The sequence below is a fragment of the Aulonocara sp. 'chitande type north' Nkhata Bay genome, linkage group LG18 (assembly GCF_057382095.1).
Source record: "Aulonocara sp. 'chitande type north' Nkhata Bay isolate Kocher_YH1m ecotype deep benthic linkage group LG18, A_spYH_male_GT1.1, whole genome shotgun sequence".
NCBI classification, from domain to species: domain Eukaryota; kingdom Metazoa; phylum Chordata; class Actinopteri; order Cichliformes; family Cichlidae; genus Aulonocara; species Aulonocara sp. 'chitande type north' Nkhata Bay.
Genome location: NC_141361.1, coordinates 10,321,120 through 10,347,516, shown reverse-complemented (window position 1 = coordinate 10,347,516; position 26,397 = coordinate 10,321,120). Strand labels below are relative to the sequence as shown.

General features: G+C 40.8%; 1 protein-coding gene and 1 long non-coding RNA gene across 3 annotated transcripts; both read left to right on the top strand.

Moving 5' to 3' along the window:
• The first annotated feature begins 538 nt into the window (after nt 1-538).
• On the top strand, nt 539-22,274 carry LOC147308021 (vang-like protein 2). 2 transcript variants are annotated; one of them, XM_086271356.1, is made up of 8 exons: nt 539-901; nt 10,918-11,296; nt 14,583-14,706; nt 15,702-16,309; nt 17,526-17,659; nt 17,860-17,995; nt 18,116-18,359; nt 19,191-22,274. In XM_086271356.1, exons 2-8 carry the CDS (start codon nt 11,226-11,228, stop codon nt 19,449-19,451), a joined length of 1,578 nt encoding a protein of 525 aa, XP_086127482.1. In that variant the 5' UTR covers nt 539-901; nt 10,918-11,225; the 3' UTR covers nt 19,452-22,274. The 2 variants fall into 2 exon arrangements, with proteins under 2 accessions (XP_086127482.1, XP_086127484.1); XM_086271358.1 differs by lacking the exon at nt 539-901 and adding an exon at nt 2,802-2,942.
• A 204-nt stretch (nt 22,275-22,478) lies between these two features.
• LOC147308020 (uncharacterized) lies at nt 22,479-23,833 on the top strand. The gene is made up of 4 exons (XR_015125990.1): nt 22,479-22,706; nt 22,866-22,957; nt 23,306-23,344; nt 23,804-23,833. It is a non-coding gene; the product is annotated as an uncharacterized LOC147308020 (long non-coding RNA).
• Nucleotides 23,834-26,397: the final 2,564 nt, after the last annotated feature.

Genomic DNA, 26,397 nt, shown 5'->3' with positions numbered 1-26,397 from the left:
CATCTAATGATGATGGCGCTTTTAGAGGACTGTTCCCGTCAGCAGCTCCATAAACCGCCTCTCTGTTTTAAGAGCCACATTACTCTGTCCCGGTCCCTCTCATCGAGCGCACACTCTCAGAGACATCAGCGCGGTGATAGATGCGCCGTGGCTGAACCACACTCTCTCACGGGCCTGGTCCCCCAGGGGGGGAACAGAGGAGGGGCCAGAGTGAAGCGGAGGCGGGGCGCACGGTGCTACGGCTGAGTGGAAGGAGAGTGGAAAGTAAGAAAATACCTGAATGGACGATCCGGAATAAGTAAGTAGTATTTCTTTGCGGAAATGTGTTAAAATGTTGGAAGTGGTGCTGTGGATGCTTGCGCGCTGTTGTAACGCGGAGAGGGGAGCTGGGAGGCTTCGGGGCGCCGGAGATCTCCGGTTTCCCCAAACAATAGTCGAGAGGACGCGATGGTCGCCCTTTTTTTTTTTGAATCCGAAGGGAAGTTTAGGACCCTCGTCGGCGCTATTGTTGACCCCACGGAGGCCACGTAGCTCCCTGGATCGATTTTAAACGTGGGAGGAAGAGTTGCCTTTATTAATGTGAACAGAAGCGTAAAAAAGGAGACTGAGAGTGATGCGCCTGGAAGCAAAGAGCGCGTCCAGTGTGACTGCAGGCCGGAGGGTTTGAATTTTGTCCTCGGCGAAGGGCTGGTGGGAATTTCAGTGCGTCCATTCATTTTACTGCGAGGGCGTCCCATTTGGAAAAGGAAAGGGGAAAGAAAGGGAGCGGGCGTTGGGATCATTTGGCATCAGGACGCCACCGGTGGGGCCTGGGAGTCTCCCATTGTCCTGCCTTTCTCCAACACCCTCCTTTTTCATCTTGTAGGTCGCACAACTCTTTATACTCGCCCGGTTCTTCGCAGTAAGTTAGCCTTTGGTGGCTCTTTGTGCATGTGGAATATTGTTGAAATATTAATGAACGCAGCTCGACTCTTGAGCCACGCTGCAGTAGCCTGCAGCACGGTGCTAAAATGTCTAAACACAGGCTGTAATTCAAAGTGAAACAGGATAACGTTGCTGCAGCCGAAACAGGCCCTGATTACGCACAGATCCAGTGCTTGAAACGTCTGTTCGCCCTTCAACTTCTAATTTCTAAGATTTGAGTCCTGCTTTTGCGAGATAAAACTACACAATGCTATCACCAGGCTTTAAAAAAATACCACAGAATGGCTGTAAACTGCTTCCAGTGGGGATGTTTTAGTGATAAAACGGGTCGTAAACATAGCAGGGGCTCAGTGGAAATGGACTGAAGAAGGAATTTTACACAGTGATACCACAGAGATTAAGAAATATGAAGCACAGCTGGTTCATTGTAGAAGTATTGGTGCCCATTAATTTAGGAAATCTGAAGTATTAAGAAATGCTGGCAAAAATCAACTAGATTTCTCCCCTTATTGTTAGTTAAAATAAAAACTCCAGTATTTTATGTAGAAACATGTTTGGTCTGACCAGGAGTCTTAAACCCAAATACTACAATATTATCAAACAGAGAAAAACACCAAGACCTTCCATATTCAAGAAGCTGATGGAGAAAACGTTAGTTTTCTTTCTTGAAAAGCAGAAAATGTTAGACTTTATTCCTTTAGAAATAAACTGAGGTTTTACTTAACAATTCAAATTGTCCATTGGCCCTTTTCATCTGTAAATTGACTAATTTACCATTTCAGCTCTTCAGACAGCCTGGCTTTCTGCTTAAAGGGTCTGTCCACACAAACACAGAGAATACAGCTTGTCCTCTGACCCCCTGCGGTGTGCCTTCTACTTTGGTTCAATTAAAGTATAAGAGAAGCATGACAACTAGTAATGTGAGTGCAGAGAGAATTGTGCATGTATTTTCAGGAAACAGACATGGTAGAAGGTTTCTATCATGTCATATTTGTGTTTAATCACATGGAATCACATTTTGTTTTCTTTTTAAGTCAATGTGGTTGCTTCAGGTTGAAAAAATGCACAAAAAAGCTTCCAAATGTCTTGTGATAAAACATAATTTTGGATGTTTAAAGCACTTAAACAAGGAGTCAAATTGATGTTTGTCAGGTGACTCACAAATTAAGTCTTAATTAAGAAATTGCCGCAATATCTACATTAATATTGTCATCATGAAAAGATTTCAGTGCTCAGAAAGTGTTTCCTGAAGGGAATACGAGTGTTTTCTTATTCAAAATAAATGCATCTCTGTTTGACTCATACAGCTCTTTTTGACTGCCTTAAAAAATGCAATAGTTTCTGACTCCAGTCTGATCGCCACATTTGAACTTCTGCTGTTTTTATAGTCTCTGACAGTGAATTATGACACGCCTCTGCATTTTTGGACTTTTTCAAGCAACTCCTGACGTTTTATAACCCAAACAAAGAAAATAATGATGCTCTGACTTATCAGTAACACATAGTTGGCTGCTGTTGTTAGACTCGCCATAGTCATGACTCATGAATCATCTCAGCCGCTTCCTGTCTCTGCAGTACTTTTGTTTGGATATGAAGACAAATCTATACAGAGTCAGAAGACAGGCCTGTTGATTCAAACACACCCTATTAGATTTTCTCACTCGCACACACGCGCACACCTGCTCCCGTTTGCTCGCCGTGTGTGCAGACCTGGACAGAAGCAGTTGTCTTGCTGTTCACTGGTTTTACTGATGTGGGTGGCGGTCTCTGTTCTGTCTGTGTGTGTGTGTGTGTGTGGCCCTTGTTACACTGATGAGCCTCTTCCCCTGTTGGACCCTGGGCGTGTGCATGCTTATTTTCACAGTTGGTGGACTATATCTGGCCTAAAATGGCTATGGAGCGGAGCTGGTCACTTCAGAGGTGTCCCGGCTTGCTTTTCCGCCCTGACAGCTGCCGTCACAGTGCAAGCAGCTCCAAACTTTTTGACGGCAGCTCGATTTCTTTTTGCCATGGGGAAGGTAGCTGTAAAATCTTCCATGTGCTTGTTTTGATTACCGTGTGACTAGATCTGCACGCTTGCAGCAAAATAATTGCACTGTTAATGGTTTGATTTCATTGTTGGAATCATTTTTATTGATGAGCATAACCAAAATGGTCTTCTATGAACGTCTGCACTGTTTTAAGCTGTATAGTTACTTTAAATGATGCATGAAGAAATGCATATGAAATCCAAACTGCAAGCCAAAGATGTTTAAACTATGGATTTGACTCAGGAGCGTTGTTGCTTTGAGCTACATTAATTGATTTTGGATGCACTGAGTCATAAACCAGATTGATTTAAATTGAAAACAAAAGGAGTTGGTACAATAAATTCCACAATAAAAAAAAAATAATGAAGTCGATTTTAGCTGTTGAGGATTGGGACCCTGTGTGGAGGCTGTGTTGTGTGCATATGAGATTTGGTTCCTTCACTCAGGCTTGAATGTGTTTGTCTTCTGTTTTCAGAGGAAGCTGTTGTCTTTGCTCTCAGTTGATGGCGCATATTAAATGACTTTACACTCCCTTTGGCCTGAGCCATAAAACCTTTGAGCCGTGGCTCTAGTAGGCCTGAAGCCCAGCATCATAACTGTTTAATCTTAGAACACACACACACACACACACACACAGAGGTTTCTGGACTGGCTTGCAGTGGACAACCCTGGTGAAATCGGTCAGAGCTTTTTTATTTTTTGGAAATTTGACTCTTTTTGCGTAAGACTATATGGAAAAAGTCATACCGGTATTTGGTTAACAATGTCAGGAGGAACAATGGCTTAGCTGGATGAAAAGAAACGAACCTTTTGTGTAAGGTGCTAATCAAAAACTAGAACCAGTGGTAGGTTGTTATTGCTTTACTGAACAGATTTGTGCTCAGATGTACTTTTACACTGTGGGTGTGTAGTTTCCTTTTTTTTTTTTTTCTTTTTTTTTTAATACTAATGCTGCTGATTAAAGATGGAAGGCGAGAATCCTCTTGAAGTCCATGAAGTAGGTCATAGAGGACGGTGGGATGAATAGGAAACCTTATCCATCTTAGTACCGGACCACACCTTTGTAGATCAAGTGTTCAGTCATATTCTCACTATCAGGCCAGCACACAGGCAGGTATGGCAACAGGATTATTTTAGACTGTACAGGTCAGCAGACCATGTGCAATCTAGATTTACTCATATCAAAATTTTCTGGTAGCTTAGTGCTTTAAGCCACTTGAAAGTGATGTAATATTTGCAACTTTCTTTTCATACTTTCTTTAGAGAGGACGGGCCTTTTGCAGGCCTTACTTGCAGAGACGGCCCTGTGCGCTTTACTTTTTTGAAGCATATGTCTCTCATTATACGTATAACAGGCTGAATGTAATGTTTACAAGAAACTGCTTTATCTACCTCAAAGGTCAAATGCTGAAAGATGATGTCAGCGTTTCAAACAGAGTTAATTTTACACTCGACTCCAGTCTTCGTACAGAGAAATCATTCACTGAAGCTGAAAAAAGGCCTTTTTTTTTTTTTTTTTTCTTTTTTTTTTTTTAAATTGACAGGAGCCCCAAAAACCCAGAATGCAGTGCTGCTAGGGATCCACCAATTTATCCAAGTTTTACATCATCCAGCAGTTATTTATACTGTACAAGTCAATTTATGTTACGTTATTTAGAACAGGTAAAATGCTTCAGAGAGCTCTAGTCTCCTTACCAGTCGGCAGATATCGTCCAGTCACAAATTTAACATTATTGCTCATGTTTACTTGGATACTGTCAAAACTTTTTTTTAAAGAACATAAAGCAGAAGGACATGTTTGGAGAGTAATTTAGATAACGCATGATCACATAGCTTATCCTAATTGCAAAAGCTGCAGCAAAGTAGCATCACAGCTGAGCAAACGGTGGAGTCAAACAGTGCGTCAGTGCTCACTTGTTTGGGAAATGCAAAGTTGAAGAGTTGAGAAACATTAACCCCGTGTTTATGTGCCTGTGCATGTAAAACTCAGCAAAACTCTAAAACATCCCCAAATATTAAGTTCAGTCCTTCACAGCCTCTGTGTGCAGCTTCTGTGACAGTTCACATTTTGAGATTCTGAAGTTCCCTTTACAGCTTTGCTACTTAAATACTGATTTTTAAAGGTCAGATAGACTATACCCAGTTCAGTAGTTTGCAGCAGTGATTATGATTGTGAATGCAGTCTTTCATTCTTTGGAGAATACCAAATGTTTATCGATACACCATAGTAAGTGTTATCATGCTAATGTTTTTCATTGTTGCACAGTCTTGGTTTCAGTGTATGTTGTCATAAATGTTGTGGTTAAGGGTAAAAAGTCATTGTGCCATGATGTGAGTGACTGGAATAGAAGGACACTTGGCAGGAAACAGAAAATGCAGGAACTTAATTACAAACATTACCCTGCTATGTTTGCTAGGTGTGTGAGCAAATGTGTGTATTTAGCCGGAGGGCTTTTGTGAACAGTGAGCTCTGCTTGTCTGTGTATTCTACATGTCGTTGATTCAGAGGGTTTCACAAGAACCATAATTACCAGTTAAATCATCTGCTACATGTTTTTGAAAGTTTATCTTCTGTTTAATCTAAATTAAACTTTCATATCAAATCCTAAGATCCATGTTTTAGATGTAGCCGGTAGGTTTCTCCAGCTAACTTGGCTATCCTAATTTCTGAGACGTTAGTTAGTTAAATGCCTTTTGAATTATTTGTTGTCTTTCATTAAGATGCCATCATCAGGCACGAAATTTCTCATGACCTCTTAAGTCCATCTTTCATTGACTTGTAACTTGAAATCAAGTCTTAACGTTCACAATGAATATTCGCTGTGTTAAATAGTAATACTTTCATTTAATTATCTTACCTCTTTGAGAATATGTCAATATTACCTGAGTGCTTTCACGCTCTGCTGATGATAAATCTTTTTTGTTTTTCCCCCTTTCATGCAACTGTCACCACTCCGCCCACAATGGGAGGAAATGTCAACATATTAAGGTGATAAATATTATGTTTGAATGTCTTTTCTCGTTGCCTTTGTCCAACGTGTTTGTGTTGTATCTCCATACGTCTCTAGGGGGAATTTAGACTCCTATGCTTGGCCTTTTAATTGCTCTCTAAGGCTTTTGGATACATATAACCGTGACACTCTTCACAACATTTGTCTTTACGTGCAAGCAAAAGCACACATTTATGTCAGCAGCATTTTATGTATGGCAAGAGCATCCAAGGAGGGTTTGCTAAGGGCTGTGCTGCAAAATGGGAATTATACCAAGGGCCAGATATACAGGATACAGTTTATAGACGTGCTTTAATTAAATTACCAGAAGAAAATACGATCATTAATCTTTATAAAATGTAGTTAAGCAAACTAACTCCACAAAGAAGGCTTTCCTTCAGCCAACTTATAACAACCTGTTCCACAAGCTTGAAGTTGGGGCATTTAATAAAATCTTGTTAAGCTCTAATGTCAAAGCATAAAACCAGTCTTTTGTTTCAGTCTTGCACAGAGTGCGTCGTCAGCTCCTCAGCTCTGGCATTGCCTGTGTCACAGGCCCGAACACGACAGCTCAATATTTGTGCAGGAAGCTAATTTAAGAAAAAAAGAAGAAAATGGAGGCAAAAGCTCTTTGATCACCTAGTCTACCTGTACCATAGAGAGCAGCCTCCTGGCACGAAACAAAAATGAAGCTTGCAGCAAACTCTGCAGCTTCAACACTTTGAGATCAGGACTGAAAGAAGAAACATGTTTTGCTTTAGCTGCATACCTGTTTGCAGTATGTATGACTTCACATCTTTGCTGCTGTATATGTTCAAATGGGAACTATGTTCTTTGAAAACAAATTGTTTCATGGTAGGCGTCTGTTTACACTCAGTTAGACATGGACTATGTAGTCTTGTCACGTTCATTGTTTGCAGGCTTGTCAGATTGCCGATGCAGTGGAGGGTTAGTTTGCCACGAGCACAGGGCGGTGCAGACCACAGGCCAAACTTTCTTGAGAATCTAAAATAATTTGTGAGTTGGATTAAAATTGACAAATGGCTAGGTTGTGGGCTTTGATTTTGACACATATTATAAAGAGCACTAATCTGAGTAATGCTTTTGTTTCCTTTTTATCACTCATGCGTTCAAAAAGCTGAGCCATTTTCTTCTGTCTCTCTGCTGTTAGAGTTTCAGATATAGAGGAGTAAATATGCTGCTGAAATAAGACGTTACTCCTTCATTTTCCTTTGTCGTTGCTTGGAAAGGCAGACCGCAGCATCATTATAATTGCTTAATTGTTATTTATGTGCGTTGGTGGGGCGAGCATTATGGCCAGTGATGATTTCCGATTGTTATTTTGGCCAGCGTTTCTCTGTCTGGGAGAGCAAATACCGGCTAAGCTTCTACAGCCATTAGATTAAACACTTTAGATTTGTGTCTCTTGCCTGTGTAGAGTATTTGGCTTGTCTGGGAATCTCTGAGTCCTCTCCACTTATTGTCCTCGTATTATTTTGCTGAGAAGCTCTACCCATATCTGCTCCTCTGTCTGTCCCCGAATGGCATGTTTAAAAGAACTTGTGAAGAGGAGTTTGTTTAATGTGCTTTTCTTCGGTTTAACTTGATCTAAAATAAGAATCCCCTTGCTTCGCGTGACATTCAGAATGCAGACTCCTGTCTGTTGTAGGGGTCGCATGAAACACAGCTTTTAAGCACTTTATTTGGCCTAAAAGCACAGCACCATTCTGCTAATTCCTCTGCTAAAGCTGAAGATAAAAGCCGATCATGATGCACCAGAAAGCAGCTGTTAGTCATTGGAGTTTTGTGGTTTTGGAATAAGCATGCTGTTGAGGTTTTGCACATGGCTGCAAGGGTCCAAAATCTTCTCTGGTCTGCTAAAAGTTAGTGATTCCGGATAAGGGGAGGTTTCTCATAATGTTGAGCTATTGAATTTTTCATTATTTGCTATCATATTTATGCTGGTGGTAAGTGGTGTTTATTTTAAACAGGAAGAAACTTTCAGAAACTGAGATCAGCGCATGTGTGAATAATCCCTATGAGGGGACTGGCCTGGTTGTGCGCTGATCATACGCAGAGCTTGGTAAACTGTTGTTTGCATGTTATAGCTGTGCACAACCAGGGGCAGTCTAAAGTCTGTGTGCTGCTCTTGTTTCAGCCACTGATGATCTTCAAGATTATTAGAAAAGCCCTGGTTCCAGGGAAATGGAACAGACTTGCTGCCAGGAGTGGGTGATATTGTCACAACATCATTTATATTTCAAGGAAATTTGGGAAAAATGTATCTATTAAAAAGATATAGTGAACAGTGTTTTATCAGTGATTGCAGCCTGCAGGAAGCACTATTTATTTATTACTACAACACAAAGAAACTGTCAGTAACTCCTGATGACACACTATCGAATTTGAAGTGTGACTCTATAGAAACAAGATGCTAGCAGCAGGATTATAGCACTGCACTATATATGCACTGATAGTGGCAAAGTTAAATCTAAGCATTAAAAGTAACCTAAGTAGCGTTTTCCATGGAAGTTTTAAGTAAAAATATAAAACAAATGCTTAACATTTTAATAATACTACTACTAATAATTAAAGTAGCTTAACCTTAACTTAGACTCACAATATTTTCACATAACACTGAAAAATATTTTCTACCTGGGATCTGGGTATAGCTTTATCAGGAGTTGCTTGAAGCCCTGCATTTCCATCATGTAACTGCACCCATAATTTCCATCCATCTCCCTGTCATACAGACAACTAGCAGTGCTCTGGCGATCCCCGATGGAATCTCCGTTGTTTACTTTTTCCAAGCATATCATCAGCTCCTAGTATCTCCTCCTCGCATGGCGTCATAGCTTGGTGGTGTCTTTTTTACCACAAGTGTTGAAACAAGTGTAGTGTTTCCACCTTTAGCGGGAACAGCTTTCTCGCATATTTTGCAAAGTGCTGTAATTTTTGTTTGAGGTTGTTGAAGGGACTCCCTGTTACTAAATTATTATTGGAGGCTGCCTCTTGCTGTAACACATGTCTGGGCTTGTCTCATGCGCACTATGAAAGTAAACGTATGGCATCTCTTTATCATTAATATCACGCTCTGACACTCGTGCATTTGTCACATACCATTAGTCTTTTGCTTTCTATAACCAAATGCCTAAGCTAAAAGACACACATGCAGTTTCACTTGGAATAAAGGCTTGGGTGCTCCAAAGGCTCTAAAAGACTCTCTTTCAGTCTTTATGATGTCAGAGTGGAACATTGATGCCCCACCCGACCTATTATTCAAACCCTTTGTTTGTGAGGAACAACCAATGAGAAGAAAGATGACTTAAGTTGGAGGGCTTGTTGCAGACAGTGGATGAACTGACACTTTACCGTGTAATAATGATGATGATAATACTGCTGCTGCTACTACTACTACTACTACTACTAATGATGATAATAATAATGATGATGATGATGATAATAATGATGCAAAAAGAGATGGTGAAAATGTGGATAAACTTTGACAGAGAGATTGGATTTCATGCAGGACTTGGATGAAGGGAAGTGGATTTTAAACTCAATGGTCTTGATGGGGCATAAAAGCATCTCTAAGTGGAATCTGTCCGGCATTGATAGCAGCTAGCCTCCCTCTCCATTTCCCAAAGAGGGCCAATCAAAGCCAGTGAGCCACGCCCTCCCTTTATCGATTAACTACCATGTGACAGCCAAACATCCATCACGCCGATACTTTTATTTTGGTGATTTTTTTTTTTTCCCCTCCCGCGTGGACAGACAGTGTGTCAGAGGGCGGTGTGAGGTCAGGTTTCCACAGTAACTGTCAGCCTCCAATCCCCCTACAGCTGAACACCCTCATTCATTACCATGGCAGCGGAGAGGCCCCGTTTCCCGGGGGACGAGGGGCGTGAGGGACAGAATGTGAGACGGCGAGAGAGGGAGGGAGAGGGCAAACAAGTTTAGTGAAAACACAGTAATCCAATATGGCTGCCATTGTGACACAGCTAACTGTGGCTAATGCTCGCTGCTTGGAGAGAGGAGATATAGTCGTGTGATGATTAACCTCAGCTGAGACCTGGAAGCGATGAAAGCGCTTGAAGTGAAACCGAAGCCTCAGTTTAGAAGGTTAATGTGTTTTATAGTGGATGTGGGTATAAACCACATAAATGGACTCTTAAAGGGTCATTTTACTTTACTTTAAAAAGGGAGGAGTTTTGAGGCTTTCTCTTAAGTGTGAGATTAAGAGAGTTGGTGACCTCCCTTTAAAAAAAACAAAACAAAACAAAAACTTATGTTTTTTTCTGTTTTGTGCCGTTTAGTTACCTGTGCAGCCCACAAAGAAGGATGCCCATATTCCTGTGTGTGCCTGTCAGTTAATGATGGCTTATAGGTCAGACCTTGTATGACTGCCGTAGTGATTTTAATGGAAAATGACCAGGGTGCACATTAAGACATGCAAATGAAGCATGCAGACGCCCTCAGACTAGTGGAAAGGAGTTGACGTCTGAAAGGGGCTTATGATTTTAACCTTCCATGTGTTCGCAGACGTCTGCGTTGTTACTTCTTTCTAAAGTTAGGCTTCAGGCGCATTCCTCAGACAGCATTTTGAAATGTGCTATGCTTTTCAATGCCTGATATAAAGCCAGTGTTTCCAAAATGATCTTTATCTTGTAAATTGTTCCAAGGCCGTGATGCGTATTATGAAAAGGAGCTTTTGCCCAAGTTTAGAAGTGACACCGGGGACCTTGTTTTGTACCATCTAGATGGTCTGGTGTGACTGCTGTTAGGAGCACAAGGCAGGAAGCTCAGGCAGGAAAAAGGAAAAGATAAATATGAAGCCTGCGGTGTATTTTTAGTGTGTTGTCAGTTCAGTTAAACTGTGCAACTTAGGAGCACAAATAGTAGCTCAGGCAGAGAAATGGCTACATGCGATGCTGAGTTTTAACCAGCGCTCTCTTTTTGTCCTTCTCTTTCAGATCTCAGCAACCTCGGCTCTCCCCTGTTGCAACTCTCCTGCCCATCATCCTCTCCCACCCCTATTCCTTCCTCATCATCTCATCGTTTTAGCCTCCCCTGCCCTCCCATCCTCCCTTCTCTTGCTCCCCCCTCATCGGCCTCCAAGATAGATTCCCTCAGGAGTAAGGTTGACCTACTCAAACTGCCCCTGGCTCTCTCCACCAAGTCCATCTCCGAGCGCAAAAACCAACTGGGAGGCGTCGGCGAGCAGCGCGGCACGGCGGGAGGAGGCGGGGCTCGTAAAGCCCGCTCACCGCCGACCCGAGACATGGACAACGAGTCGCAGTACTCGGGCTACTCATACAAGTCCTCCCATTCCCGAAGCTCCCGAAAGCACAGGTGGGTAAGACCCATTCAAGTAGGCACACTCAGGCTCATAACTTCATGTATTTGTTTCTGGTCTGTTGTTTGGACTGATTCGAATATTGGTTGGTTTAAATATTGGATCTTCAAATACATATTGTGATTTACACAACATAATTAGAATGACAGCAACAACAACTGTATTTCTGTATTTGTATTTTTTTTATCAAATATTTATGCAACTGCAGCAGTAGTCAGTCCAAGAGTGTAGATCAGGGATCTACGGTGTAGGGAAAATAAGTGCAACATGATGTCTCAGTTTTTCAACATGATAACAAAATGCTATTGATAAAGATAACGAAATCGCATCAATCTGCCAGAATGAATGAATGTGTAGGAAAAGCTGTAAAAGTCATGAAAATACAGTTAAGTCTAAAATCTGTGCCGTCCTTTAAATATTCGAAAGCCATCCCAGTGGGCCAGATTGAAGTCTTGGCTGGGCCGATTCTGGCCCCCCGGCCTTATGTTTGACACCCCTGGTCCTAATTATTATTTGAGTTTTTTCTTTTTCTGAAGGAGACTCCCCAGTCACTGAAACTCAGCAGTGAACCAAAATCTGCAGCTGCTGCCTCATAAATCAGCGATTGTGGCACTTATATTAGTTAGAAAATAACAGTTTTTAAAGGTTTTGAGTTTATATACAGGTTTGTACCTGATGTGTATGTGGTTTCTAAACTCCAGACCAACACTAGCCATCTGAAAGGATAATTAATCATCAAATGTTTTATCACTTTGTAACAGGTAGTGACTTGTGAGGTTTCATAACCAAATTCTCCCTATAAGAAGTCGTCAGTAACAGTAGGGTGTCTGGTATGCAGCTCAAAAGCTTTACAGATGCTGTGGATGAAAACCACATGCTGAGATCCACACTAGGAGACATAGTGGCACATATTTTAATACTGAACACTCACACATCATACATCTATATTGAAAATAGGAATTATAAAGTATACTTACTCATACATAACCTCATATAGAGCCAGGAAGACGGCTTTAATTCTAAACACATCCATCAGAGTCGCTACAGTGAACTAAGAAAACAGTTTGCTGATTAACCACTCAAAGAAGCTGAGTGACCCCTGGGCTGCTTTTATACATGTTATCCAGGGAAACCTTAAGGAAGCATTTTCGCTGAATCTGTGCGAACGTCTGTTTGCTTGATTAAACTTCAAATTTTTTAAGCTCCAATCTCAGTTGATAAATTGGAGGTGGTGAGCGATGGCAATGCTTTTAATTTCCTTTCTGGCAGTATCGTTTTGTTATGCTTTAGAAAAACACCACTGTTCACTGGGTAAAGAGGAAAAAAAAGCTATGAGGCAATTAATCATTCTGACTGTTTTTAAATGAGAGGAAAACAGACATAATTCAATTAGTGACTATACCGAGGAATGTAAGACCCATTTCTTTGTTTACGAGGAATTTTAAAAAGTTACAGTTGTGGTCAAAAGTTTCATACACTCATCATGAAGGTCACAGTAATTTGGGGCTTTCAACTTTTTCTTTGAACTGTTTTTTTTCCCCTGGGTGGCACCAAAGTACAGCATGTGTCTTTAATAAGTTGCTGGATGCACAAGTTTGAATTTATTTTGGAGTTTCTGTATTTCTCGCAGGGTCAAAAGTATAAATACGGGCTCGGATATAAACATACGCTGACTTAAATCTTTTAACAAGTGGTGCTGAAGCTTCTACAGTGTCTTTTAACTCGACAAGACCAAGGCCTATTAACCTCTCATTGCTGATCATGATTGTGGGCAACTGTTTTCTTTTTGCCAGCATAAAGAGGAATTGTTTGACACCACTGCTCAAAAGAATGGGGAAACCCAGACTTGCATAAGTTGGGAAGATCCCTTGTAGCCATTTCTAAACAATCCCAAGATCATCCGTTCAAATAATTGTACGTAAGTATAACTTATTCACATGTGTCACGACTTTGATCCAAAAAGATCCAAAACGGTCCCCCCTCAGATAAGAGGAAATTGGTCAGGATGTTCAGAAACAACCCAGGAACCACCAGGGCCCAAGCTTGACATGAACTAGAAACTGCTGGACCACCAGCATCACTGTCCACAGTGAAGCTTGACTGAAATCTGCATCTGACCACAAGGCTATGGACATGATCAGATAAGATGGAGGCTGAAACATTTCTATTTGGCCTCAATGACAAAAGGTACTTTTGGAGGATTAAAGGTGAGGCTTTCAAACCTAAGAACACTGTACCAAATGTCACGCATGGTGGTGGTAGCATCATGCTCTGTGGCTGTTTTGCTGTCAGTGGTGCTGATATACAGGGTGGGCCATTTATATGGATACACCGTAATAAAATGGGAATGGTTGTCACCATTGTTTTTCTTGTGACATTACCAATAAGCTTGATGTGTCACATGGCCCTCTTCCTATTGGAAAAACAAAAGTTGTATCCAAGATGGCCGACTTGTAAATGCCCACCATGGTCACCACCCATCTTGAGGAGTTTGCCCCCTCACATATACTAATGTGCCACAAACAGGACTTTAATATCACCAACCATTCCCATGTTATTACGGTGTATCCATATAAATGGCCCACCCTGTATAATACAAAGTGGAATTACGAACAAGGAAGGCTACTTATAAAATCTTAAACTTCACATTAAATCAACAGCTAGAGGGTTGAAACTTGGACACATCTGGACATCTGGATCTGATTAAGCTTAAAAACTGGGTCCATGCAAAAAAAAAAGAAGAAGGAAAAAACAACCAATTTAATTGAACTTGATCAGTTTTGTCAAGACGAGTGGTCAAATAACAAACCAGAATTATGGCAGAAGCTTAATTCTGGTTAATGGCTATCAAAAGTGTCTGGTTGAGGTCGAGCTTGCTAAGGGACATTTAACCAAATATTAGTGAGGTGTGTGTGTGTATATTTGAGTTTGTGTGGATTAGCACAAAAGTCTAAAATAAATTGTTTTCTTAAGCCACTAAAGATGTTTGTTGTATAATGATTCCAGCCTGGAAAAATAACAGTTAAAAAACCCTTTAAAAGCCCAAAATTACCATGACATTCATGCCCACGATGAGTGTATGTAAACTTCTGACCACAACTGTGTGTTCTTCTATCACAAAGATTCACCACAGCAACTTTGACAGACAATCTGCTAAGACAATAAATAAAAATTGGATAACTAATAGCAGATTGTGTCATGGTGTAACATCATCACATCATTCGATGCGTCTGTGACTAATGTAGCCCTTTATGATATGATACATAATTTCTTTGTCTTCAGGGATCGGCGGGACCGTCACCGCTCCAAGAGCCGAGACAGCAGCAGTCGTGGAGACAAATCGGTCACCATCCAAACACCCGGAGAGCCGCTTCTCGATGCAGAGTCGACCCGCGGAGATGACAGGGTCAGTTACAGTGTTTTCTGCTTTCTTTTTGTTCATGCATCGTCATCTTTGACCTCATTTAATCACCAGTCATTATTCTAATTAATGGTTAACATTGTGCATATCTTATCCCACCAATGTTTCTTAAATCTACAATTTGTTCAAAAAATGTTAGTGACTTTCGGTCCTTTAGCTGCATGTCACTAACATTGACAAAGTTAATAGGCTCAGATTACCCTGGAGCTGTACATGCTAAAATATTATGTTTAATTAAAGTCAAACACTCAGCTGAACTACAAATAGTCCTTTAAACCAAAACTTTGACCTCTCTACTTTATTCAGGTCAAAAAGCTGTTGCTGAATTCCCCATCAGTTTTCCTTTGTTATCCATTCAAAGTGGTCTCTCAGATTCTTTCAACAGCTCAAGTGTGTTTTCTTAGAGCTGTTAATCATATCGTTTCAGTCCTTTTCTGCCTCGTCAGTTAGCGAGGAGAGAGCAGGTGCTGACTTTAAAATAATCTGACTTCACTATTTAAAGTGCAGAGACGTGCTTTCATTAAGGAGCCCGAGGGGACGTATTTGTTCTCAGATGAAGTGAAGAGTCATTCTTAAAATAGTAAAGGGGCACTTGCATTAAAGCTTAACCAACCTGCAATCGCTCTTGGGACAAAGATGTTCAGGGCTTGAGCCCTTAGCTTCTAATTTTAAGTTGAGGGCTTTTTAGCTGCTCAAAAAAGATTTTTAAAAAAGCAAGAACTGTTCATTTGTGCTTACTCTGCCTTCCAACCAACCCTTTCATGTAAACATCTTGTGTTCATATATGTAGGATAAGCAGCTTCAGATTTTGTCTCACACCCTCCTTTTCTTAGGTATGGCTGAGCAACTCCTGTTCACACATACAATCCCAGCATTCTTAGCCTCTTGAAGAGGTGCAACTTAAGTCAAAGCTGGGGGTGAACTTAATATATTACTCAGCATAGAGATTAAAATGACTAATTGTTTTCTTTGTTGTGCAGGATGACAACTGGGGAGAGACCACCACTGTGGTCACTGGCACCTCAGAGCACAGCATCTCGAACGAGGACCTGACCCGCGTCACCAAAGATTTGGAGGAGTCAACTCCACTGGAGTGCAAGCGTTTTGTGGGTCCGGCGTTGGGAGGCTGCCTGAGCTTCTTTGCTCTGGTCACGCCATTAGCCTTCCTCATCCTGCCGCAGGTCTTGTGGCGTGACGCCCTCGAGCCTTGCGGCACGCCCTGCGAGGGCCTCTACGTCTCCCTGGCCTTCAAGCTCTTGGTCCTGCTCATCTCCTCCTGGGCTCTGTTCCTCCGCCCTCCCCGCGCCACCCTCCCGCGCTTTTTTGTCTTCCGCTGCCTCCTGATGGTGCTGGTGTTCCTGTTTGTGGCGTCGTACTGGTTGTTCTACGGCGTGCGTGTGTTGGAGCCCAGAGAACGGGACTATAGGGGGATTGTGGAGTATGCTGCCTCGCTGGTGGATGCTCTGCTCTTCATCCAGTACCTGGCTCTGGTGCTGCTGGAAGTCCGACACCTTCAGCCAGCCTTCTGCCTTAAGGTGGTACGGAGCACAGATGGTGCCAGCAAGTTCTACAACGTGGGCCACCTCAGGTTTGTGACACCAGCCATGGCATTTAATTAATATCTTTACAGAATTGTTGTTTGTTACTTGGTTGCCTTCTAGTAACAAAATACGATAAACCTGCTGAGAGGCAGAAGATTAACCTCATGAGTCCCAAACTCTTATTCGCAATGTACCACAGACAGGCCTGTGCTCAGCAGCATGAAGTATAAGCTGCAGAAAAGCTAAATGCTATGTCCTTACATGAGGATGCAGGGTCTCAGTTACTCTATGGAGTGATTTTTGCTGGTATGGATTGGGTCCTTTGTCTTTACAAAGGAAAGAGTCACTGCAAATCAATACAAAGTTGTCTTAAGTGGGTTTAAAATGTCTGAAAGTTGATACTTGGGTGTGTTCACGCTTGTATTTGAGAAGCTTTACAAGCTTTTTTCTCTGCCTGTGCTCTGAAACCACATCCTAGAGCGGGAAAAATGTATTTTTAAGTTGTCAAAATCAATCACACACAGATTGTTTTTTGGAAACAAACTGAAGGGGAAGTGTGCGTGCATGCATATCTCCATCAGGCCATTATTTTTTTTTTAAACGTGAGCAGGATGCAGAGACATCACAACTTAAATCTGATTTCATTTTTCCTTTTTTGATGATTCAAGGATGTAATCCATCCCCAGCAGTCACACCTACATCGTGTACACGGGCATTATTTTAAGTAACTTTAGTAAGATTTCAGTGAAATATAAAAAAAGCGTGACACTGGCAGGGACTCCATGGTTTTGGTGATTCTGGTGGTCAAGAACTGTTTAATGGAAATATAATATATGCTCAATTATTCTGATTATCCCAATGGACTGGGTAAAAATGTGCATATATTTCTTAGCATATTGCATGTATTTATTGTTGTTGAAACATTTCTTAGTTTCAACAACAATAAATCTATTAACTTTAAAGCGGAAGTTTCACAAAACCTAGGTAAATATTAAACTACACCAAAAAACAGTTTGGGGGATGTGAGGGGATGCATTTTACTTTGAAGTATTTTACTGTCCAAACATCAGTGTATCTTATTTTAAAGTAATAGTTGAGGTGTGACATTAAACGAGATCACCATCAAAGGCAGAAATGTGAGGGAGGTGCTGAGATATAGTTTACATTTACGTCTGTATTAACTGCAGCCTGTCCGTTGTGCAGTCAGCAGCTGTTGTTTGACCTGTACTTACTGTGACACTGACGACAGATACTGTGTTTTAGCATCCAGCGGGCAGCTGTCTGGGTTTTGGACCGTTATTACAGCGACTTCCCCGTCTATAACCCAGCTCTCCTCAACCTGCCCAAGTCCATCCTGTCCAAGAAGATGACAGGCTTCAAAGTTTACTCTCTGGATGGTAAATATAGTTTCGTCCTGGCTCTGACGTCTGTCTTTAATCCAGTAGTAAATCGTTTTTTCTTTAATTTTCGTTGCCGTTTGTTGGTCTACGTCAGAAGCAGGTGGCTTTACAGCAAGAACGGGAAACATAAAGAACTCCTTAAACTACCTGTCTGAGTTCTAATGTGCAGTCCAATACTCCCTCCTTCGGTCTTACAGAAAACCCCACCAATAACTCCACAGGCCAGTCCCGGGCCATGATAGCAGCTGCTGCTAGACGGAGAGACAACTCCCACAACGAGTATTACTACGAGGAGGCCGAGATGGACCGAAGGATCCGCAAACGGAAGGCCAGGTCAGATACACTCCACGTTCCTCGTCGGCCTCGAGGGCCATTTATCACCCGCAGAACTTTTCGGTTTTTCATCTTTGATCTGTTGGGTATGTCACCACAGTTCTCTTTTACTCTTAATAGGTTGGTGGTGGCGGTGGAAGAGGCCTTCACGCATATCAAGCGCCTCCAAGAGGAAGAGGCAACCTCATCTCCCAAACACCCCAGAGAGGTAATGGATCCTCGAGAGGCAGCCCAAGCCATCTTTGCCCCGATGGCCCGGGCCATGCAGAAGTACCTGAGAACCACACGGCAGCAGGCCTTCCACAGTATGGAGAGCATCCTCACACACCTTCAGTTCTGCATCACGCACAACATGACACCCAAGGTGAGTCGTCAATAGTTCCAATACAGCAAACAGCCTAATTGATATTAAAATATTTGTTTGTTTTGTTTTTAAACATGTTTGAGTATTGATGGCTGTTTCTTAGCAGAATTTTCTACTAGAGAATCGAATACATCTCTAACTCGGAGGCGCCTAAGTCCCTGATGATAGCAGCCACTTGATACTGTTTTCAGTCTTGTCCTGTGTGTACAGATACTTTCTATTGATTATCAAAACCCTTCTATATTATTTACCATAAGGATGTTTTTTTTAATTTATTTTTTGCTATTTAAACCCAAACAGTCCCTCATTGAGTGCAGATGTACCTACCTTTACTCCTGAATACTCTCTCTTTTTGGGACACTTTCTTTTATTTAAAAAAACAAAACAGCTTCTATCAGTTGCTGTCTTATTCACAAGAGGTCAACACACTGGATCAATGTGCATATTTGATCTGGTATGGATGCTCCTTCCATCCCAACATGGCCCGTCCAAGGGATTTGTGCTTCCTTTCGGTCTCGAGAGGAGATGCCAGGGATCTAGTGTTAGCCAAATATGTTACCACTGTAGGACAGAGCCACTTTAATTAAATATAAAATAAATACAACACAATAAGGGGATCTTTGCCACTACAGAAAGGCAGAATTATTGTAGGATAGTATTTCTTTTACTTGTTTTAGCGGACAGTGTAGATCGATGAAATGATCTTCAAAGCCGCATCATTAGTGATGTAAATGTAGTTAAGTGCTTCATGAGTGTACTTGGGCACGGCACTTCAGCACTAAGACAGCTGGTGTTTCCTTGGTGATTAAACTCCAACATCCTCCTTTTCAGGCTTTCCTGGAGCGTTACCTCACCGCCGGCCCCACCATGCAGTACCAGCAGCAGAACGGTAGGGGGCGCCAGTGGACTCTGGTGAGCGAGGAGCCGGTGACCTCAGCCCTGCGTCAGGGTTTGGTCTTCTCCCTGCGACGCCTGGACTTCTCCCTTGTTGTCACGGTGACGCCGCTCCCCTTCCTGCGACTCGGGGAGGAGTTCATCGACCCAAAGAGCCACAAGTTCGTCATGAGGCTGCAGTCTGAGACCTCGGTGTAAAGGCGTCCAGTAAAACGTCGTCTTTTTCCTACACTTTCCTCTCCCCTCGTGCTAACTCCTCCTGGATCACTGATGCGGTGGGACATGCGGAGGCCATGTGGTCTATTCTGGCCCAATCATTTCCCCTCTCATCAACAAACAAACCATTCAGAGAGGAACATCTCTGCGGGCCTCATCCTTCCTGTTTTGTGATCATCACAGATGCTTTGCGTCAGACTGTGATCAGCTCAACGATTGTTCAAACCCTGGAAGTAAACAGATGCCTTGACCTTTTCTTGTCTTGACAATGTCTTTACGGCACACTGTAAAGTTCTTTCTTCCTCTAAACGGGGACTTTTCCTCCTTTTGCCTCTTCTTTTGCTGTAACCACTGGACTAGTTTACTGTGCTGACTCAACACGTAAACACCAGAGGAAGGGGATTACATCACATGTGTCACTTCCTCTTATTTGTGTCTTAAAATCAGTCCAACTGGATTTCAGCTCTGACTGCAACGCTGATGTACCACTGCCCTCTGGTCCCCTGTCAGTGGTTGTGTTTAACATAAGCAGGACTGTTGTTGTTTTTTTACATATATATGTTAGAGGAGTGACTTTTTAACTTTCAGAATGTAGCATTTTGTGCAGTGAGTTAACATGTTCTCTCTTGTGGCCTTGAAGGGCCAGTATGTCCTTTTTTTTAAAAAAAATTTATGTGACTATTAAGCAAAATGGAAGTACATTCCTAACTCACTGCAACTCCAAACTGTATGTTCATGATTGTTTAAATATGCAGCTTTAGTTCATTTAACACTGGTACTTTTACTATTGATGTCACAGTTTTAGCAGGACGTGTTACAGAATAAAAATGACATTTTCACCTGGTATTAACTGAGATTCTGAACATTACTTGCGTGAGGATCTTAAAGTGTGAGCTTGACGATGTTCTGAATTTTTCATACTGTCAACAAATCCAGCAAAAAGACCAACAGTGCACTCGTCTCGAGTGTCATTACTTGGAATCTATTCATTGCTGCTACTTCCTAAGAACAACTCATACATGCATTATGCTGTTATTATTATTTTTTAACTCATGGATACTATGTTTTTGGAAATGTTACTCATGCCTAAGTAGTAAGTGGATTTACTCAGTGCTATTTATAGCTGGTTACTTTTAGATACAATTGAGTATTTTTGGCAGCAGGATGGCATGAGTGGAAAAATAAATTGCACAGCAATGGAAAAACTGGAGCCAGTAACAGGTCGATGCCACTCTTTACAGAGTAAAACATTTCTAATATCACATAATGGTTCATATTTTCAGAATATTACTTAGATTCTTTAGTAAGTTATACTCGCGCTTTATGTTCTGTCTGCTAGTCAGTCTCTCCAATGGGCAAACTAAAAACGTCTTGATATCAGCTCGTATCAGAGCAACGTGTATGCTGATACTGAAATATGTGTATTAGTGGATATTAACCTGATGTATTAGCTGTGCTTTAGAGAAAAAAAAACACATCACGTAGTACATTGGTGTTCTGGGTGTAGTTTTTGGATAGACCAGTAAATTAAATCAGGGTCTCAGTACCCATACAAAGCATGTTTTCTTTTTTCTTTTTCTTTTTTTTTTGGGGGGGTGTTAATAATTGACTGGGGGTATTTTTGGTCTTTTTATGGCTTTTATTTGACAATATGAAAAACAAGAGTATTACCAGCCTCACTCTTTAATGCAAATGCAATCTGTGCGTCCGATATGTTGAAATGCTGGTAAAATCTTTGCATTTTAAGTGATAAAATCTGCAGCTTTTCTGTGACTGACTGGGGGGAAAAAGCATACTCTGTGCTAAATTCTAGTTAACTGTTTGTGCGACCATGTTTCAAGAGTTTCCTTAACAGATACTGACAGAGTTGCTGCATTATTGAGGGTATATTTAGATTCTGCGGAAGAAGTTCCGCCTGCACACTTAACTCTAAGCCACCCTAATAATCAGATAACAGCATTTTGAGTCACTGTGTGCAGGCGCTCATCTGTCATAAAACTTCAGTCCATCGGAAAACGCCCTGATTATTAATATTGGAAGCGAAATAATACAGTGTATCGTTACAGTGTAATACCAGGTGTAAATGTAGTCAGTCTCACACTTCTTACACAATTAAATGAATCCAGATGTGGCAGCTGTAGTTTAACTATGAGCTAGCTTATTGTGGTTTAATGTTTGTTTGTTTTTTCTTACATGCATATCTACAAGAATCCCAAACCAGACATGTGATTGTAACTCCTCTCTGCAGCTCCTCTGCAGCAGTAGCTTATCACCGCCTCGCCTTGTGCCACGAGCTGAAACGGGCACAGTGAACATGCTGCCTATGACCTTTCCTCAGCCTTAGTTTCCAGATGTGCAGGAGCAGCAGACTCTGACTCCCCCACCCCTTCGTCTGCAGGTCCTGATACTTAACCCGATGTTTCCACCCCACATGCTGAGCCACAGAAACAGACAAAAGCAGGCTGACTGTTTTTGTCAAATGCGATTTTAAAAAGTCCTTCACATTTCTGAAAAATGAAACAAACAAACACCAGGTCCGATTTGTTCGATATTTCATCTGATTTTTGTAAAAAAACGAACAAAAAAAACAAACGAACAAAAGAATGCATGCATAGATTTATTTTGGGCTCCAAATCCTTTTTATAATAAGTTGTTTTCTATCATTTTTACGGTGCCTAAGTTATGATGATGCAATTTTCAGAATGTAAAAAAAAAAATTGTAGATCTGTGTTGTATTTTGTTCTTTTTGGTAACTGTAGCTTGTATAGTGTGCTAGGCTTTTTCCATTATTAAACCATTTATTACTTACAAGTCTCCTTGTTTCTTAACTTGCAGCATGGGGAACTTTAGTCTGTAAAGTGAAACATGTGACTGAAGCTAAGAAGCAAAAGGAGCTGAGACTTCTCTTTTTAATGTGGTTGAAGAAAATTAATATCTGCATTTGATCATTTTGGTTTGCTTTAATAAGAATTTGTTCTTGAATGCTGTTACCCAAAGCCGATTTGGGCCTTTGGACGTGAACAATTTTCACCAGTTTTTCACAAGACTTTTAGAGGAACTTCTGTCAAGTTGGGGGATGGCAGTGTGGTAGGCGTGTGGTTTCATAGCTTCAAAACGGACAGAGAGCCACTGACTTCCTGTTCGCTGCTTCTCATCTCTGTGAGTATAAGACATCTCGCTGACACCCTACAAGGGGAAAAACAAAGCAGATCAACCATCTTATCTTCAGCTCACCTGGTAAGAGCACTCATTGCTCTCTTTTTGATCCTGCTCTAGTAGGAGTACTTTTGAGATACCTGTGGCATTGAAAAGGGATGACACGGAGTTAGTGTCTCTTAACATCTTTCTTCTGGCTGTGTCGAGGATCGCGACTAAGTGTGTGTTGTGTGTGTACAGACAGCATTGAAGGCATGGATATATGTTTTATCCTGGATGGTATTCTCATCCTATATGGCATCATCCTCACCGTGCTGTACTGCAGACTGAGGGTAAGGCAAACAGGAACCACACACACAGATCGCCATGATGGACTGTAGAAAGTGTACAGCTGTTACTTCTTCCTTCTAGACAGTGCGTGAAGGAAATGCACTTTAATGCAGCAATTTGTTTAAAGTTGCTCTTTATGTTAGGCTGGAAAAAGTATAGCAACTCTTATAAAACTTCCCCAATTTCTTTAGATAACTTTTTTAAAACTTGTGGTTCCTTGTAATAGTGTACGAGCATTCTTTTGAGTCAATTATCTAGAATCATTTTACATCCTCTTCAACATTTCACATGATTAATAAACTACAATGGGAGTCACCCAATCACATGCTTTCTTATTTCTTTTTTGACAGATGCGTCCGTCCAGCAGCTCATCTGGCAGTTACCCAGAGGTAAAATTAAATCTGTGTTATTGCGTAAAATTATAAAGAAATGGGGAATTTAATCTAAACACAAGTGTGTATAGAAAAGGGGTTTTTTAGCGTATCAAAGCTGTTTTTTCTCTGTAACATCATAGTTCAGCTTAAACACCAACCCTTTTTTATAATTTCCTGTAAGCAAGCTGACCACCGACCTATATTATTTATACTCTATGTATGTCGTCACAGTTTCCATCAGTGTTTTTTTCGCACCAAGTAACAGTGTCAGATCCCACTTCCTGTAAAAAGGGTCTAGATTTGCACATTACTCGTATCTCAAAATCTTAGAGTAAATGAAAAAAAAAAAAGAAAGACTGCCAAATGCCAGTCAGTACCCGAAGAAGCATCCAGTTATTTCACGTGTCCAACACTTAGTTGAAAGAATTGCCCCTGAACGCACTCTTGATCATGTCTTTATTTCCATTCACACAGAAACAACCCGCTGGGGGAGGCATCTATGCGGTGAGACTTCTCATTCTAATGCTTAAAAACATATTTAAAATGGCACATGACGGAAAAGTGACAGCACATTGCACAGTAGATGTTTTTCTTTTTTATTCATCTCGCTGGCTGTCACAAAATCACACTTAAGAGTCGGTGCAGGAAATGAACAGTGTCGTTTTAGAGCAGCTTTCACATCAAGTTTGTGCCACTTCACAGTATGTGTGTCTGTCTGCTTGCATCCTGCAGGGTCTGACCACCCAAAGTACTGACACCTACGAGACCATCAGACTGGACAAAAAGCCCATTGTCTAAAACAACACAGATTTGGTTCAATGAGGATGCTGTTCACAAAAACACAGTGTTACACCTGTTGAAGCTTTATACTGTATAATACGTTGTGTTGTCTTGTAGCGGGCCGGGGCATAGACTTCCTATATGCACATTTTTCACATTTACTTTGTAAAAAATGCTTCCTGTATTCTTGAACTTTATAGTGTGCATGCATGAGATATAAAATTACTAAATAATTTAACTGTTTACTAATAAAAGCTGTGTCGATGAGTTTAAACTGTGTGACTCTTTGTGTCTCACAGCTGCTCTTGCTGAAGTTAAAAAGAAAAGAGAAGTTTGAGGTTTCTGTTCAAGTCTTCCCTTTTTTTATTTGAGCTGTCTGGACTAGAACTTCGAGCCGTGTAAACAGAGCTTAACTTCACTAACCGACCTTTAGGAAAAGCTTTATAATCCCATTGCTTTAATCTGTCATTGCTTTAGTTTAATTCTAGCTGATCGATGCTTTGTGTCAGAAAATTCTGATGACTATAAATACTGGTTTCTTAAAAGCTTCTTTTAATGTCTTTAAGAGGCTTTATTTTTAAAGATCTGACTAACAGGTGAAAACACAAAGAAGCTCAGTTTGCAGATGACGTCAAAGAGGTTTATGACGAGAACTGAGAAGTTGGAACCAAATTGTCAATAATGAAACAATTGTTTCTGCATTTCTTCCTTTCTTAATAAAGACTTTATGATTACTGGTTAAAGTCAGGCAACACTTTTAGGGTTTTTAGACTAGTTGCAAAACCAAATGTAACACAGTGACTGATGCAGAAAGATTTTTATTTTTTAATATTGGCCTTTTCCTACTTTGGAAACATCTTATTTCTTTGTGTTAGTTTTTCATAATAGATGTCACCTTTCCATTTCTGAACCAACTATTATATATTGGCATTGCTCATAACTCAAAATGTTTCAAAGAAACTCAACGTATGATGGTATTTCACAAGTAATCCAAATTATGCAAAAAGTCAGTATTTTACAATTTTGATCCTTTTTTTAAATAACTTGTGCTAATCTCTGAGGCCCAGCTTCAGTGATTCATCTTTATCACAGTTTGTATAGCAGAAAATTAATTGATGATACTAAAAACATCCTCAAAGACCAACTTCTTCCAAAGGCCCTGAAAGTTTTTTGTATGATAAAGCACCACATTAAGAACCAAATGTGATAATTAAGTTGTACAGAGATCAGCAAATTAACACTTTGGATCCTATCCCCTGATCTTAAGCCAATCAAGAATCTACTGCCAGGATGTAAATGGCAGGTGGACAAGCAGGACCCCACAAATTGTCATCAGCTTCCAGCAATGCTACAGCAGGAATGGATCGCCATCAAGCTTTGGGCCAAAAGCTGATATCCAGCATGCCACAAAACTGTAGAAGTTACATTAACTAAAATAAAAGCATGCACAAAATGAACAAAAAACCCAAGTAAAAATGTAGGTGTATGAAACAAAACTACTCAACTTCTTTCTTCCTTAAAAAAATATTAGAACACATGTCACACAAATACTTTAGAAAACTGTCAAAAAGGTTAAACTACACTCTTACTTTTTAGGAATTAAAAAAAAAATCATGTTTTTGTACCCAAATTAGAGCTGGAACACTAAACTGGCACACTACACTGACAAATCAATATAATTTGGCATCCTAATAGCGCAAACCATAACGTGCTTTACAGTCAATAACAACAATAACCATATTTTAAAATTTAAAAATATGATTTTGATTTTTTTTAAGTATAAATTAGGAAATAATTGTCATTTAAAAAAAAAGTATGTTACATTTTTTGTAACATCCTCTCTGTTGATTGCAGACGCAGGTAAGACCAGATAATACCACCAACAGAAAATCCTGATATGTGACTGTTCTGTTTAGGTGTCTAGATCTCACAGATAAATGTAACAGCTGCAACAAAGGACGTTTAAAATCTCTTTATTTGTCTCACCTGCCTTTGACATGGAAATATAACTGGAAATGCATTCAAAACAGACTCACAGGAGGCTGTACTTACCGGCTGTGTGCAGTTTTCCCCGAGGCTCCTCGCAATGACAGGACAAACTTGCTCACACTGAAGCGTCACACAAGCATTCTGCTGTTACAACATACCTGCCCCCAGCATTATCTCGTGAATCAAAGGAAGAAGTAAACATCTATGTTTGTGATTCCCACGGCTCAATGAGCATATTTTTTCCTTTTAATATGGGGTCCCCCCCCCCCCCCCCCCCTTTGTACTGCTACGTTTTTTAT